Source organism: Anabrus simplex, chromosome 2 (genome assembly GCF_040414725.1).
Source record: "Anabrus simplex isolate iqAnaSimp1 chromosome 2, ASM4041472v1, whole genome shotgun sequence".
Classification (NCBI taxonomy): Eukaryota; Metazoa; Arthropoda; class Insecta; order Orthoptera; family Tettigoniidae; genus Anabrus; species Anabrus simplex.
Genome location: NC_090266.1, coordinates 738,622,213 through 738,637,434, shown reverse-complemented (window position 1 = coordinate 738,637,434; position 15,222 = coordinate 738,622,213). Strand labels below are relative to the sequence as shown.

General features: G+C 39.8%; 1 protein-coding gene across 4 annotated transcripts in view; it reads left to right on the top strand.

The window, feature by feature from the left end:
* LOC136863082 (CD63 antigen) overlaps positions 1-14,243 on the top strand; it is a 122,824-nt gene extending 108,581 nt beyond the window's left edge. For 3 of the 4 annotated variants that reach the window (XM_067139415.2, XM_067139416.2, XM_067139413.2), the window contains one exon: positions 8,336-8,996. In XM_067139415.2, coding sequence (XP_066995516.2) covers positions 8,336-8,545 — 210 coding nt within the window. In that variant the 3' untranslated portion in view covers positions 8,546-8,996. Of the gene's footprint in view, positions 1-8,335; positions 8,997-13,594 lie in introns of those variants that run through there. The other variant, XM_067139414.2, reaches the window with a different exon arrangement.
* The last annotated feature ends 979 nt before the right edge of the window (positions 14,244-15,222 follow it).

Below are 15,222 nucleotides of genomic sequence, written 5' to 3'. Positions count from 1 at the left end.
GCTGTGAGCTTGCATCCGGGAGATAGTAGGTTCGAATCCCACTATCGGCAGCCCTGAAAATGGTTTCCCGTGGTTTCCCATTTTCGCACCAGGCAAATGCTGGGGCTGTACCTTAATTAAGGCCACGGCCGCTTCCTTCCAACTCCTAGGCCTTTCCTATCCCATCGTCGCCATAAAACCTATTTGTGTCGGTGCGACGTAAAGCCCCTAGCAAAAAAAAAACAATAGCTGCCTAGTGGGAGAGGTCATAACCATACTCATGAGGTATTTTTTCACCCCCCTAGAATCAGTGAATGTTTAGCAATCGTAAAAATAGACCAGACCGGCACAAGTGACGTCTGTCGTGAAGTCAGCCACAAATCAATGACCTTAACGGTACTTGTGCCATGATCGGCCTTGTTCTGCAAGGTCAGTGACCTTAACAACTCTTCCGGGTTCAATGACCTTTCAGGTAACAGACTTGAGCCAGTACCCGCCTACACCTACTACTTGTGTGTATTAAGACGAACACGAGCCGCCTCTGTGGTGTAGTGGTTAGCGTGATTAACTGCCACCCCCCGGAGGCCCGGGTTCGATTCCCGGCTCTGCCACGAAATTTGAAAAGTGGTACGAGGGCTGGAACGGGGTCCACTCAGCCTCGGGAGGTCAACTGAGTAGAGGTGGGTTCGATTCCCACCTGAGCCATCCTGGAAGTGGTTTTCCGTGGTTTCCCACTTCTCCTCCAGGCGAATGCCGGGATGGTACCTAACTTAAGGCCACGGTCGCTTCCTTCCCTCTTCCCTGCCTATCCCTTCCAATCTTCCCATCCCTCCACAAGGCCCCTGTTCAGCATAGCAGGTGAGGCCGCCTGGGCGAGGTACTGGTCATACTCCCCAGTTGTATCTCCCGACTAAGAGTCTGAAGCTCCAGGACACTGCCCTTGAGGCGGTAGAGGTGGGATCCCTCGCTAAGTCCGAGGGAAAAACCGAACCTGGAGGGTAAACAGATGATGATGATGATGATGATGATGAAGACGAACACGAAGTCCCCGTGCTAGAGGAATTATATAGGCGCTCCTAACATCCCTGACCCGGCAGGAAATCGAACCCGGTACTTTCTGGATCAAAGGCCACTACGCTGACCATCATGTAAAAAACGGGATATTAATAATATAATTTTTAATGACGTCTGGCATCCAGAGATTCCTTTTGCAGGTCTTTCGTGGCGGCGCCTTATAGGTGAACTGCGTGTCTGTGAGAAAGGGGCCCTCCCTATCATGAATCCTAAAGCTGAATACGGCACACACACCTAGTCACCGAACCGTCGAATTAACCATTGAAGGTTAAAATACCTGACCCAGCCCACCTTGGACCAAAGGCAAGCACGCCAACCAGTTAGTCATGGAGCCGGAAGTATTTATTTATTTATTTATTTATTTATTTATTTATTTATTTATTTATTTATGTATTTATTTATTTATTTATTTATTTATTTATTTATTTATTTATTTATTTATTTATTTATTACATCCCACCAACAGAGATGTTTCTCCAATTACAGGTGGCTTAGTCACTATACATTAATTATTAAAAATAACAAATGTCAGAAATAACTTAATATCTAAAAATAAAAATATACAACATTATTAAGTAAGGCAGCGAACGGAATTTGCAGCACATTAATATTTTTTTATGTTCGAAGTGGACTTATGACCTAAAATACCTAATATCTAAAAGTAGAAATACAGAAATATAAAGTAAATTAAGAATTAGTATCTACAAAAGAAATAACTCTAGTCTTAAACTGACACCGATTGAAGCAACTGACATACAGAATGAAAAATATGCCGGGCTGAGTGGCTCAGACGGTTAAGGCGCTGGCCTTCTGACCCCAACTTGGCAGGTTCGATCCTGGCTCAGTCCGGTGGTATTTGAAGGTGCTCAAATACGTCAGCCTCGTGTCGGCAGATTTACTGGCACGTAAAAGAACTCCTGCGGGACTAAATTCCGGCACCTCGGCGTCTCCGAAAACCGTAAAAGAGTAGTTAGTGGGACGTAAAGCAAATAACATTAAATTATTATTAAAGAAAATTATGGAAAGTAAGGCATGGAGTATATATGTTTGTTAATGATGAGTTGTTGCAATCAGTATGAACAGCACATTAAATCATAAATACAAATAGACGCTAGTAATGACAATTTTTTTTCAGCTTTCCCTACATTTTGCTTATCTACATTTAAATTAAATGAATTTAAATAAAATAAAATGCTAAAATTAAACGCAAACCAACCAAGAAATAAGTAGGCTATTAATATAGTGCATATATACACCTATAGGGTATACCTTCAGAAATAGTGCTTTAACTGAACTCAAAATGCTCAGCATAGTGTGCCTTCTTCAATAATTTTACATAATAATTGTATCTAACACCAAAGTCTAAATCAAGATCAGGAAATTTATGAACTGTGACGTTATGTGTAGTACACATTCTAAACAGTGGTGAGCTTCTATAAAATACTGTTTTAGAAATCAGAAGAAACAAGAAATGTCTGTGTCTTAAACTTCCTTTCCGGGTATTGAACGAGAATTGCTGTACAAAGTAACTGTTATCTACCACATTATTGATAACTATATGGAGGCACCTTTGATCATTTATTATACGTCTATTTAATAATGAAGTGATGTTAAATTCTTTCAGGAGATCTTTGTAGTGAATTATGCCACTAGGGGAAAACCTGTTATATTTTTTAAAGTAAAGATCAAGTAAGAAACGTTTTTAAACTTTCTGTACATTGTTTTGATAAAATTTATAAAGGGGAGACCTAATTACCGACGCGTACTCAAATTTGAACGTCAAAGTGTATTGAACAAAAGTTTGAGGGCTTGGATATTATTCAGGTCCCTGGTGTGTCGGAGTAGTAGTTGTAGTAGTAAATACAGCCTTACCAGACGTCGGGGTGTCGGAATTTTCCCCAAGAGGAAATTCTTAAGAAGCCTCCATAGCTCAGGCGGCAGCGCACCGGCCTCTGACCACTGGGTTCCGTGGTCCAAATCCCGGTCACTCCTTGTGAGATTTGTGCTGGAAAAAAGCGGAGGCGGAACAGGCTTTTCTCCGGGTACTCCGGTTTTCCCTGTCATCTTTCATTTCAGCAACACTCTCCAACATCATTTAATTTCATCCGTCCGTCATTCATTGCTCCAGAGGAGTGCGACAGGTTTCGGTAGCTGGCACAATTCCTATCTTCATCTCTAGATGATAGCTTATATCATTCCATCCCTGACCCGGTCAAATAACTGGAAACAGGCTGTGGATTTTCATTATCAGCTGTCGCGTCCCTCGTACCTCAAACGCGATCGATCCTGCTATTCTTCGAACCTCAGCGTCTACCTGACTGTGTCACAATTTCTTTCAAGCCAGTCGTAATCTAAGACATAGGAGTGGGACTTGAACTTGAATCTCCTGCTCCTTGAAGGGTGCGTTAACCTAGAATATTCTGCTGGGACGATTGACACACGGCTTGAAGTTCATCTTAAAGTTCAGGTTGTCAAGCGAGTTGGCTGTGAGGCACATGTCATATAGCTGCGAACTTATATTGGAGAGATGGTGAGATTGAAATCCGCGGTCGGTAACCTCGTGATGGCTCTCCATGGTTTCCCATTTTTACACCAGGGAAATGACAGGGCTGTACCTTAAACCTTCCTAGTCTTATCCAAGTTCTACCCCATCATCATCGAAGATGTGTGACAGTTAATGGGGCACATAAATAAAACAACAGTAGTTTTGGTTAAAAAGAATGCATGAGTGCGACGAAACCGTGCATTATATGCTGTACTACGTTGGCTGTCCATGAGCACGACGTAAAAACCAGGAATGTTTTCGGGGTTATGATTTTATTTGGTGAGGGGGAGCGCTTCCAAAACAAAAGCCATAGGAGCGAATAAAAAAGAACCTATTGATGGGGATGGTATAACACAGCCAGAGTATCCTGTGCCTGTCACACGAGGTGACTGAAAGTGGGACCAGAGGCTCTCAGTTTTGGAGCGTGGATTGACAACCATGGTTCCCCTAGCTGAGTCTGACATTGCTTCCACTTACTTGTGTCAGTCTCCTCACTTTTATCTTTCCTATCCGACCACCTTTGGTCAACTCTTGTTCTCTTCTCACCCCGACTTTAATAGGTTTCCAAGGCTCCTTCCACTTCTTTCGCCGATGCCTTCGTTCTTCGTAGGTCGAGCATCTTCCACATTATATCTGATTAGTATTAGTATAGGCTAGTTCCCCAATAATAATAATAATAATAATAATAATAATAATAATAATAATAATAATAATAATAATAATAATAATGACATGTGGCCTTCGGAGAGGCCTGGTACAGGTATTTCGAGATCACGTCCTATAGAACATATCCGCATCTCTGAGGATGGCACCCTACCTAAGATGAATTCTAATGCTGAAGACGGTACAAGCACACAGCCCCCGAACCAGAAGAACTAACCAAGTAAGGTTAAAATCCCCAACCCGGTTGGGAATAGAACCCGCAAATCCTTCGATCAAAGGCTAGCATGGCATTTAGCCATGGAGCCGGACGAAATTCGTGTCCTTGTCCCGATGTGGAGCACTTCTATCCAGACACACCCCCAATGGAGGTGAGCTGCATGTGCCATTTAAACCTCGATCCACCCCTCCTCTCCTTCTTAAATATCTGGCAGTACCGGGGATCAAACCCTGGGCTCCCGATGACGGCAGCTAATAGCACTGACAGTTACGCTACGAAGGCGGACGTTGCATAGTTGAACTTACTGTTATTAGTTACATAAGGCAATACGGACCATTGGTGGCCATTATGTTCAAAATTATAAATTGTTGAATTTACTCGTAAAGCAATAATCACCACCATCAGCAAATAAAAACGATATCTTTTCAGTTACGAAATACACTTAATCGGATAAAAATAGTTTTGGAGCAGTACTGTTTACAAATTAACGGATTCAGTGGAAAGGTAAAGTGACCGCGGCATAGTGGAAAGTGCACGCTATACCGCGATCGCGCATCGCGAGACAAAGAGTTCTGTCATATGATTAAAAATGAAGGAAACCAATTTTTGTCACTATAGCTATTATAAAGCATATTTACAAATCTGACACGTTTCTGAAAAACCTTACTGTGGCTCGATAACATAATATTTCTGTATATTTATTAAAGTGACTATCTAAATTTAAAATAATGCTATCTGTGTGTCATATTTGATAGTTTGCTCTTGTTTATATATATTGTAACAGTAATTATTTTTCTGGTTGGCTAGCTGAGCATAAGATTGACACACGGTGTGTCCGGTTCTTAACTGAAGCGTTACAGAGGAGAGGATTGCATGAAATAAGTATAATGGATTATATAAATTGCTAATGAGTTTATTAACAAAATAAATGTCAGATTTCATATCACCTCTGTACAGAAGAAAGCCCACTCCTGGGTCTGGTCTGGTAATATACACTGCGGTCCTGATGTTATACTCGTTCACCCCTGGATCGTCTTCAGATGGAGGTCTAGATGGTTTGGGAGGTCTGGAAGTTCTCGAAGTTCTCGAAATTCTAGGAGGTCTAGAAGTTCTTGTAGACGGTGAGATAGAACACGGCAATGTACTTGTACCCGAGATGTATTTGGCTTCTGCATAGACAAAATCATAATAGCAACGGCTTCAAAATTAATCACTATATTGTTAGATTGCACACTCAAATAATTAGTTAATGAATACCACACGACGGAATGTGAATGAAATCTGATCGCGTTTGCAAATCAATCACTTGAGAGAAATTAAATAAGGTTGAATGTTACCAGAGTTGAACACGCAACTGAGTTATACAGTTGAAAATGTTATTAGACCGAGTCGAATGCAAAATGGAACCGAACTCGTAATACAAAAGAGCCACTTAAGAAATTGCAAAATTATGCCACTTATCACTGTCGAATGTTAATAAAATCGACCTAAGAATAACGTGATAGTTGGAAAAAATAAAGTAATTCACTCGGTGATTGTTTATAAGTTCACACAGTTTTCAACTAACTTGAAATTAATCACTTCAATAAATTATCAATGAAGATTTCTATCTCGTGAATTTAGTTCCGTTCACTTCACTTAACTACAAGCAATAACGTCGTAACACAATTATAATATGTTTGAAGACAGCCCTTGGTTCGACTTATACGAAATGTAACTATTATTTACAGACACAAGTTCTATCAATTATCTTAAGAATGTTTATGAAATACGCGAGAAATGTCCTCCGCTCGCAAAACACAAGTTTAATGAAGTAATCACAAAGTCATGACAATTCATAAGGTGCTACTTGGAATGTAATTCACTCGAAAACTCCTAAGTTCAATTGTAATGTTATGCTTAGTCAAATATTTTAATCACTTGATGAAACTAAACGCACAGTTCGAAGTTTATTATCGGAGAAATATACCTATCAGCGTAGAATGTAAATACTGAGTTATTCAAAGTATTTCTATCATTTGAAGAAATGTTACACTCGTGAGAAAATAAGACAAATTCTAATAACACCTGAATTGGTCTCAGAAATAGTCACTCGAAATACAAGTTAAATTGGACTGTTTAAATTCGCGTTGGAAATTTTTCTATCACTCGCGAATGGTGTTGAGAATTTCTAAGTCCGACACAGATTATCGCAGAGTTTAATGTTCCTAGCACGCAGAATTTGTCAAACACTTGACGTGAACCGAACCCGTACTTCACATTACGACGATATACGACTACCAGTCGACCGTCCGGCCTCGACTGTGGTATTTAGTTGACTGACATGGGCATGCAAATTTTCCTTCCTTCTATATCAGATTCTTGAAATTAAGTCTATTGCAATTTATTGAATATCTCCCTTAACCTTGGTTGAATTTTCTTCAAGCTTGGGAACTGTGGTGATAAAAAATCGATTAACATGATGACGTTGTGCTTTAAATTGTACTCCGATCCAAAAACGTTATTAGTAATAGCTAGGGCTCGGATTCGAGCATATTAGCATATTTTTTCCTGAATAGTACACATTGAAAGAATCCTTTCGGTAGTATTTTCATCTCTCTGGGACCAACAGAATTTAAATTTATCGAGCATATATATGCATAAAACAGCGGTTTTCAGAATAGAAGCATATAAATGCATATTCTTGTGGTTTTTCTCTAAATAGCTTGTTTTTCTTCGAATTCCCCCCCCCCGAATTCGGGCCCTGACCATCCTTAAGGTTTTAAAAGAGAAATAATTATTGAAAAGCCTATCTGGTGCGAATAATAGAACCGCAGGTTTTTAACCTTTAGTGAGGTCATTCACACACCCTAATTGGCCTCTGCCGGATTAGAGTGCGACTCGTCAGATAAGCTCTGGAAGCCCCAAGCATCCTTTCACTTTGAAATGTGAGGTATTTTAGTGGTGTGCCTATTTTGGGAACCAGTATTGTTTAGGTGGTTTTTCCCATGAAGTGGTGGAAGATCCGACCCGGTCAAGTGAAGTTTCTGCATTCTACTCTCAGTTCTCAGTTCGTAATCGTATCCGTACGTACCTATCGAGTTCTTGTGATTTCCAAGTACGCGATGCCTAAAGTTAAGGAATCTCTGAGTCTTTTACTCCGACGATGTGCAAAGGAAGACCCTGACTCGTTTTCTACTGACGGAAAAATTCTTTTCTGCAAAATGTGCGAAAAAGAGGTAAGTTCTTATTGACATTTTCACATCTACGTTCTTAAAGATATTACTGGTCAAACGGTTGAAATTTCAAGTAAGCCGTGTGTGCAGCATACGGTGCCTACCTACTAGGTAAGTAGAGAGCATTCTAAGAATTCGGAGTGTAGACCCGTTAGATCCTCAGATTTTACATTTCCGAGACGGAATTGGCGTTTGGATTTGCTGGTTTTTCGTGGGATCGTTGAGAGGGTGCTCGTATTTCTACCGCAATATTTAAAAATAATTTCATAGTCCACAATGCTTTATTTTTGTTCATTCAATGTATGTTTTCTCACTTATGCGTACCTACCTATTTATTTTCAGATCAAGATTTCGAAGGGTTTTAAATTTTCTCAACATAAAACCACAAGTGGGCACTCAGCAAAAGTTGAAGAATTTAAAAAAAGGAAATCGAAGAAACAAGTGCTGATATAACCTTTGTTCAATCAGCAGCAGCACTCGGACGAGTAAGACTAGTTGAAATGTTTAAAATCTTCTCATTTTCGAGGTTTTCTCTATCATTCTTTTCATATGTTTTATCTTTACTCCATCATACGGCGCATAATTTTGTAATTTACTCAGTTATTCTCCTCGGCTAATGTTTTTCATTTATATTTTTTCCAGGTGATCAATACGTTTGATGAGGCGGACAGCAAGTACATCGCGAAAGCTAAGGCTGCTTTTAAAATGAAGGGCTTCATGCCATCCTTGACTTTCATAAAAGCCTACATGAGCGTCATTCCTGAGGCCGTCCTAAATTTGGAATCGCGAGGGATGGAGTTGGTTGAAGTGGTCGCTACAATACAAGGAGTCATCCAAGAAGCCGACTCGTGACGTGGAGCGACTTGGAAAACTGTGAAACAAAAATTGGAGTTCGTGCTGGCTCGAAATCCCGGTTGGAGTGCAGAGTTGGAATTGGAGAGGATGCTGAGTGGCAAGTCTGCACCGTCAGAGGATTTTCCGAACTACTCGGCACAAGAAGCAGCATCATTCAAGTATTTACCTCTCGTGTCAGTTGACGTTGAAAGATCGTTCTCATCACTGAAACTTTTATTGACTGATTTAAGAAAATCATTCAAAACTGAAAACATAGAAAAATTTCTTGTTGTACAGAGCAGTGCATATCTACTTCAATGACTCTCCTAATTCTGAACATCTTGTAAATGAACTTTTAAACTGTAACTTTTATAAGAAAACTTCTCATATATATACGTGAAACTTGAATGCGAGTATGTCGCAGTGTATCATACATACAATTAGAAAATAAAGCTCGTATATAAAGATATGTTATTGGTTTTTTAGTTTCACTTTCCTTTTTATAGTTTTTAACGGTGTTTTTCGAGCATATTCTGCATATTTAACAGCATATAATGTTTTTTTCGAGCATATCTATGGAGCATATAATGGGTTTTACGAGCATATCTGTCGAGCATATAACACATGGTTTTCGAGCATATCTGGAGATTTTATCGAACATATCGATCCGAGCCCCAGTAGTAGCACATTTACAGTTACTCCCATAAATATTCGGTCAGTCTGATTTTTCACACACTTTTATTGGGTAGTTATTCTTACACTATAATGATAACGTTAAATACAACGAAACATGTAGGAAAACATAGTAACACGTTCTACAAACATTGTGATGTAATTCAAAATCTTCTGACAGTCATTAGTACGCCCTCTGTCGTACATTAAATAAAAGCAATAATTCCAGTGGCACCTCAAAAATATTCGGCCACTATACAAAAAGCAACATAAACTCGCATAATTCACAACAATGTTACACATTCAGTACTTTGTACGTCTACCTTGATGTTTTAGGACCTATTTTAGTCGATTCGGCATACTGGCGATAACTTTCTTGATATAATCAGGGCTTAATGCCGCCCATTCTTGTATCAGTCTCCTCTTCAAGTCGCTGAAGGAACTTGGCCGCCGCAATTGCAGAGCTGCCTTCATTCGACTCCATACCTTCTCGATGGGGTTCAGGTTGGGTGATTGTGGTGTAGTTTCAAGACCTTCGGGCAGTTTTACAACAGCCACTCCCTGACAAGTTACGACTTGTGCTTGAGGTCGATATCTTGGTAGAAGTTGAAAGTACACTGTATACCAAGTTGTTCCGCAAATTGTCGCAAATTGTTTTTGAGGATAGCCAAATACCCCTTGTTTTGTCAAAGTACCTTCAATGAAACTCAGTGCACCAACCCCGTTCGATGCTACACATCCCTACACGATTCCTCTTCCTCCACAATGTTTTTACCGTTGCTTCTAAATTGCTTGTTCTCAGTTCCTCGTGACGTTTCCGCCACACAAATTGCTTGCCATCGGACCTGAAGACGTTGAACTTTGACTCATCAACAAATAACACATCCTCCCACCAAGCACTGGGTTTGCGTACGAAGGTTTCTGCGAACTCCAGCCGCTTGTTTTATTTACTGCACTAATGTATGGTTTCCTCCTAGCTCTTCTGCGAAAGAACTCATTCCTTCGCAGTGCTCTTCGCACGGTATCAGTACCCACCTTCTTTCCACACTCCTCTAAAACAGCTGCTGCCAGTTTCGGAGCACTAATTTTCGGATTTCGTTTTCCATTCTGAAGCACAACCGCTCCTCTCGTTGTGTCAGCCTTCTTGGTCTGGCTATCTGGGGAATTGAATCAATTCTGTCTTCATTTTTGCATCGTCTTATTATATCTCCAATTGTTGTTCTGGTTATGTTAAGCATCTGCGATATCTTTCTTTGCGATTTACCTCGAGCACGATGGAATATCACGAGCTGGCGTTCTTCAAAAGTGGTATTGTGTTGTTTTTCGCACCCCATTTGATACCATTCTGCAACACTGCAGCAAATGATTTCTGCACGACGTGTCTCGCGACACCGCACTCCTGAACTGAACGTTTTGCAACGCTATCTGCCCTGTCTCCGTCAATGAACACAACGGCAATCCCGGCCTTTTCAGGTGACCGAATATATTTGAGGCATGTCATTTCACCCATGTCCACTATGGCCTTTCTTTTACAGAATACTGTATATCAATGTTGCGTGATTCCTCTTCGGCCTAAGCAACCAAATGTAGTTTCATAACTTGGACACATTTGGTTTCACATTCGGCTCATGGGTGCGTTATTGTCATCACTTTTTTGTGGACTTCATCAGTGGCCGAATATTTATGGGAGTGACTGTAGAATGTTCTCTCGGCTGATGTAATCTAGCCTTGGCGAGGATATGCAGGACGTGACGTTACACGTTCCACGTTGCTCTCAGCTAACCTGCTATAGGCGGCTGGGTGCTAGCGCACGACGCGTAGTTCAGCTTAAAACATCGGGAACTCTGTCTTGGACTCCTGGACAAGCGTTTCTGGTACAATATTATAGGCGAATTTCATTAATTTAAAACTTGCATTTCTAGAATTGTGATTTTTAAACATCGCATAAGGTAATTTGTTTACAATTTTTTTTTTTTTTTTTTTTTGCTAGGGGCTTTACGTCGCGCCGACACAGATAGGTCTTATGGCGACGATGGGATAGGAAAGGCCTGGGAGTTGGAAGGAAGCGGCCGTGGCCTTAATTAAGGTACAGCCCCAGCATTTGCCTGGTGTGAAAATGGGAAACCACGGAAAACCATTTTCAGGGCTGCCGATAGTGGGATTCGAACCTACTATCTCCCGGATGCAAGCTCACAGCCGCGCGCCTCTACGCGTACGGCCAACTCGCCCGGTTTTACAACTTTTAATATTTTGAATTTTCAAAGTTACCTATAGAGAAATGACCCTTTTTTTTTTTGGATTTGTGTCATCTTGGTGACATTTGGGTTACTTCACTATTTTGATCCAATAAAGTTATCATTTTCATTTCATTCTTCAAATCCGTATATCACGAATTAATTTTTCAAATAACGTGTTGAGGACAATTACTTTTCTTTCTTTTCGTAAGTACAGTCTTCTGCCGTAATGTTGTAATCAGTAAGTCCGAATGCGATTTCAGACTGAGTGAAGTCTCTCTACTCTTCCATTTATTTACTGAAAGGATGACCTTTAAGGCGGGAGATAAAAAAATAACTAACGTGTGTATGCTAGGAAAGATATGCCCCAAATCTGTTGAGTTCATTTGCTCTTTTCTCTCCAATTACTGTGCCTCTGAATAAGTACTACACCTGGTGGGTTTTCCTCACGCTTGAGGTTCCTTTTGCGATCATATATTTTCGTGCTTGAGTCAGGGATTGGCCTTTATTTTAATCGACTGACTCGGGTAACAGTATTGTAAGAAAAATTCAAAATAATGAACGCACTGTTAAAAAGTAATTCATTTTTATTTATAAACATGAATGGGCCTCAATTACTGGAGACGAGATCTTGTAGAGCTCTAAAAAAGTTTAGAATAAAAAGTAAATGTTGTATTAAAAACAAATTTGTTATTTGAATTCTTTGCTATAAAGAATAGAACATTCTCATAAGAACGTTAATTTTAGGCTTTCATACATATCTGAAATTCCAGCTCCCAGGATGAATGGTCACCGTATTATCGTAGGGACAGGGTTCGTTTGAAGGACGGGCCGGGTATATTAACCACGTTTGGTTAATTCTTCTATCTCTGAGACTGGGTGTTTGTGGTCGTCCTAATACGCGTCTTCATCTACACACAAGACATCACACTACTAACCACAATAGAAACAGAGTTGGCGTCAGGAAGTGCATCCGGCATCTATTAAACCGGAATTGATCTACATTAGGGCTGACCCCAGATAACAGGAGAGTAGAAACATCTCTTAAGTATATCTGAAACATGATCCACATGGACTGATAACAAATGTGTCAAAAATGAAGACAAAATTTATCATAAGTTTCCAGGCTTATAACCATTCAAATATATACGTACGTCAACAGTTATAATAATAGCCTATACTTTATATTTTCCGTTTTCAGTATGTATGCGACGCTAATAAAAGGCCCAAGTAAAACTTTTTACACAAAAGAAACTTGGTCTGGATTGTAAAAAATTGAATGTTTGTGCAACATCTATTTTTAAAATTAAACACAGACAAAAGTTCACCAAAATGAACATTTCCAATTTTTTAAAGTAAATTTGTCAACAACATTCATAGAGAAACATATTTTTTTTACAATTGGTTTTACGTCGCACCGACACAGCTAGGTCTTTCAGTGACGATGGGAGAAAAAGCGTCTAGGAGTGGGAAGGAATAGGCCGTGGCCTTAACTGAGGTACATCCACACCATTTGCTTGGTGTGAAAATGGGAAACCGTGGAAAACCATTTTCAGGGCAGCCGACAGTGGGGTTGAAACTCACCATCTCTCGAATGCAAGCTCACAGCTGCGCGAGCCTATCCGTACGGCCAACTCGCTCGGTAGAGAAACATTTAAAGACTGCACAGAGTTTTATAGGTTAAATACAACTGCTTTATTTTTCAAATTCTTTATTTTATAATAATTTTAATTTAATGGGTTGAATTTTCGAAAATTCACTTCGGTGGGGGGTAATCATCCCTCTCCCTTCTGGCTCGGCCTTGGTGAAAACTAACCTCTAGGAGCAGCCGACAACAGTTAGATATCTGCCTAATGATCCGTGTAAAGACTAAATTGCCAATTCATGAAAATTTCTGCAAGTATAAGAAAAACATTCAATTCCATCACTCTTCATTTTACGAGTCATTTTGTAACGGCGGGATGGCTAGCTGGGAGGAGGGTGGAGAATTTCACTCTGGTTGCAAAATTCCAGTTCCGTTTTCAACGCAACTGATCTGGGAGTTTTTCTTCGAGGATAGAAATTTATATGCTCGAAGGAGTTTATGGAAAACAATGAAGCCATTACTTTGTGTGTAGATTTCTGTGCTCATTTTGTAATTACCTTTCTTTTATATTTACAGGTCATCACTATAGGACTGGAATTCTACATACTCGCGTCATCAATGAGCATGGTGCAATCAGTCAAACAAAGTACACCAATCACTTCTGAAAGCAATTACGAATCTGCCTAGTGGTCCAGTGTCTTGAATGTGGTAAATGCCATTTCATGGAAAGTTCTGCAAATACAAGGAAACGAAATCCACCAGAGCAGTGGCATGGTCAACGCTATGAACATACATACATACATACACATTGTCGGGCTGAGTGGCTCAGAGGAAAAAATGCTGGCTCTCATCCTAGCTCAGTCCGGTGCTATCAGGTGCTCAGATACAAAGACTCGTGTCGGTCGACCTGTAAAATAATTCTTGCGGGACAACAATTTTCTGCACCTTGATAGCTCCAAATCCGTAAGAGTAGTTAGTGGAACGTTAAAATATTATTATTAGGCCTGTTATTATTATTATTATTATTATTATTATTATTATTATTATTATTATTATATACAAAGAGACATATACATACAGTGCTACTTCATTACTGATTGTTATGTCAATAATTCTCAATCATTCACTACCGATCTGCCTTTAGGGCAGTCGCCCAGGTGACAGATACGCTAGTGGTTGTTTTTCTAGCCTTTTCTTAAATGATTGCAAAGCAATTAAAAATTTATTGAACATCCTTCTTGGTGACTTATTCCATTTCCTAACTCCCCTTCCTATAAACGAATATTTGCCCCGATTTGTACTCTTGAATTCCAAATTTATCTTCATATTGTGACCTCTCCTATTTTAAAGACACCACTCAAATATATTCGTCTACTAATGTCATTCCACGCCATCTATCCACTGACAGCTCGGAACATACCACTTAGTCGAGCAGCTCGTCTGCTTTCTCCCAAGTCTTCCCAGCCCAAACCTTGCAATGCTACTCTTTTGTCGGAAATCACCCAGAACAAATCGAGCTGCTTTTCTTTGGATTTTTTCCATTTCTTGAATCAAGTAATCCTGGTGAGGGCCCCATACACTGGAACCATACTCTAGTTGGGGTTTCACCAGAGACTTATAAGCCTCCTCCTTTACATCTTCACTACAACTCCTAAATATCTTCATAACCACGTGCAGAGATCTGTACCCTTTATTTACAATTCCATTTATGTGATTACCCCAATGAAGATATTTCCTTATATTAACAACTACGTACTTAAAATTATCCCCAAAAGGAACTTTCACCATATCAATGCAGGAATAAAAACTGAGAGGACTTCTCCTATTAGTAAAACATATTAATTTTAATAGAGGCAAATCAACTGTCACAACATTTACGAACAGGAGCTTAAGAACTGAATTTAAATATACTTTGGATGAGGTAATTGTCCCAAAATATGGCAAGTGAAAATATTTAGGTGTGAGATTTGAAAGTAATTTGCACTGGAAGGTTCATGTTGATGACATTGTTGGGGAAGCATACTGATCGTTACATGTCATAATGAGGCTACTTAAAGGATGCAACAAAAAAATTAAAAGAGAAACGTTACTTTAGTTCGTCCATTATTGGAATTTGCAAACAGTGTTTGGGTTCCTAACCGGGAATACCTAATAAAAGAAATAGATGGTGTGCAGGGGAAAGCAGCAAGATTTGTAATAGGGGA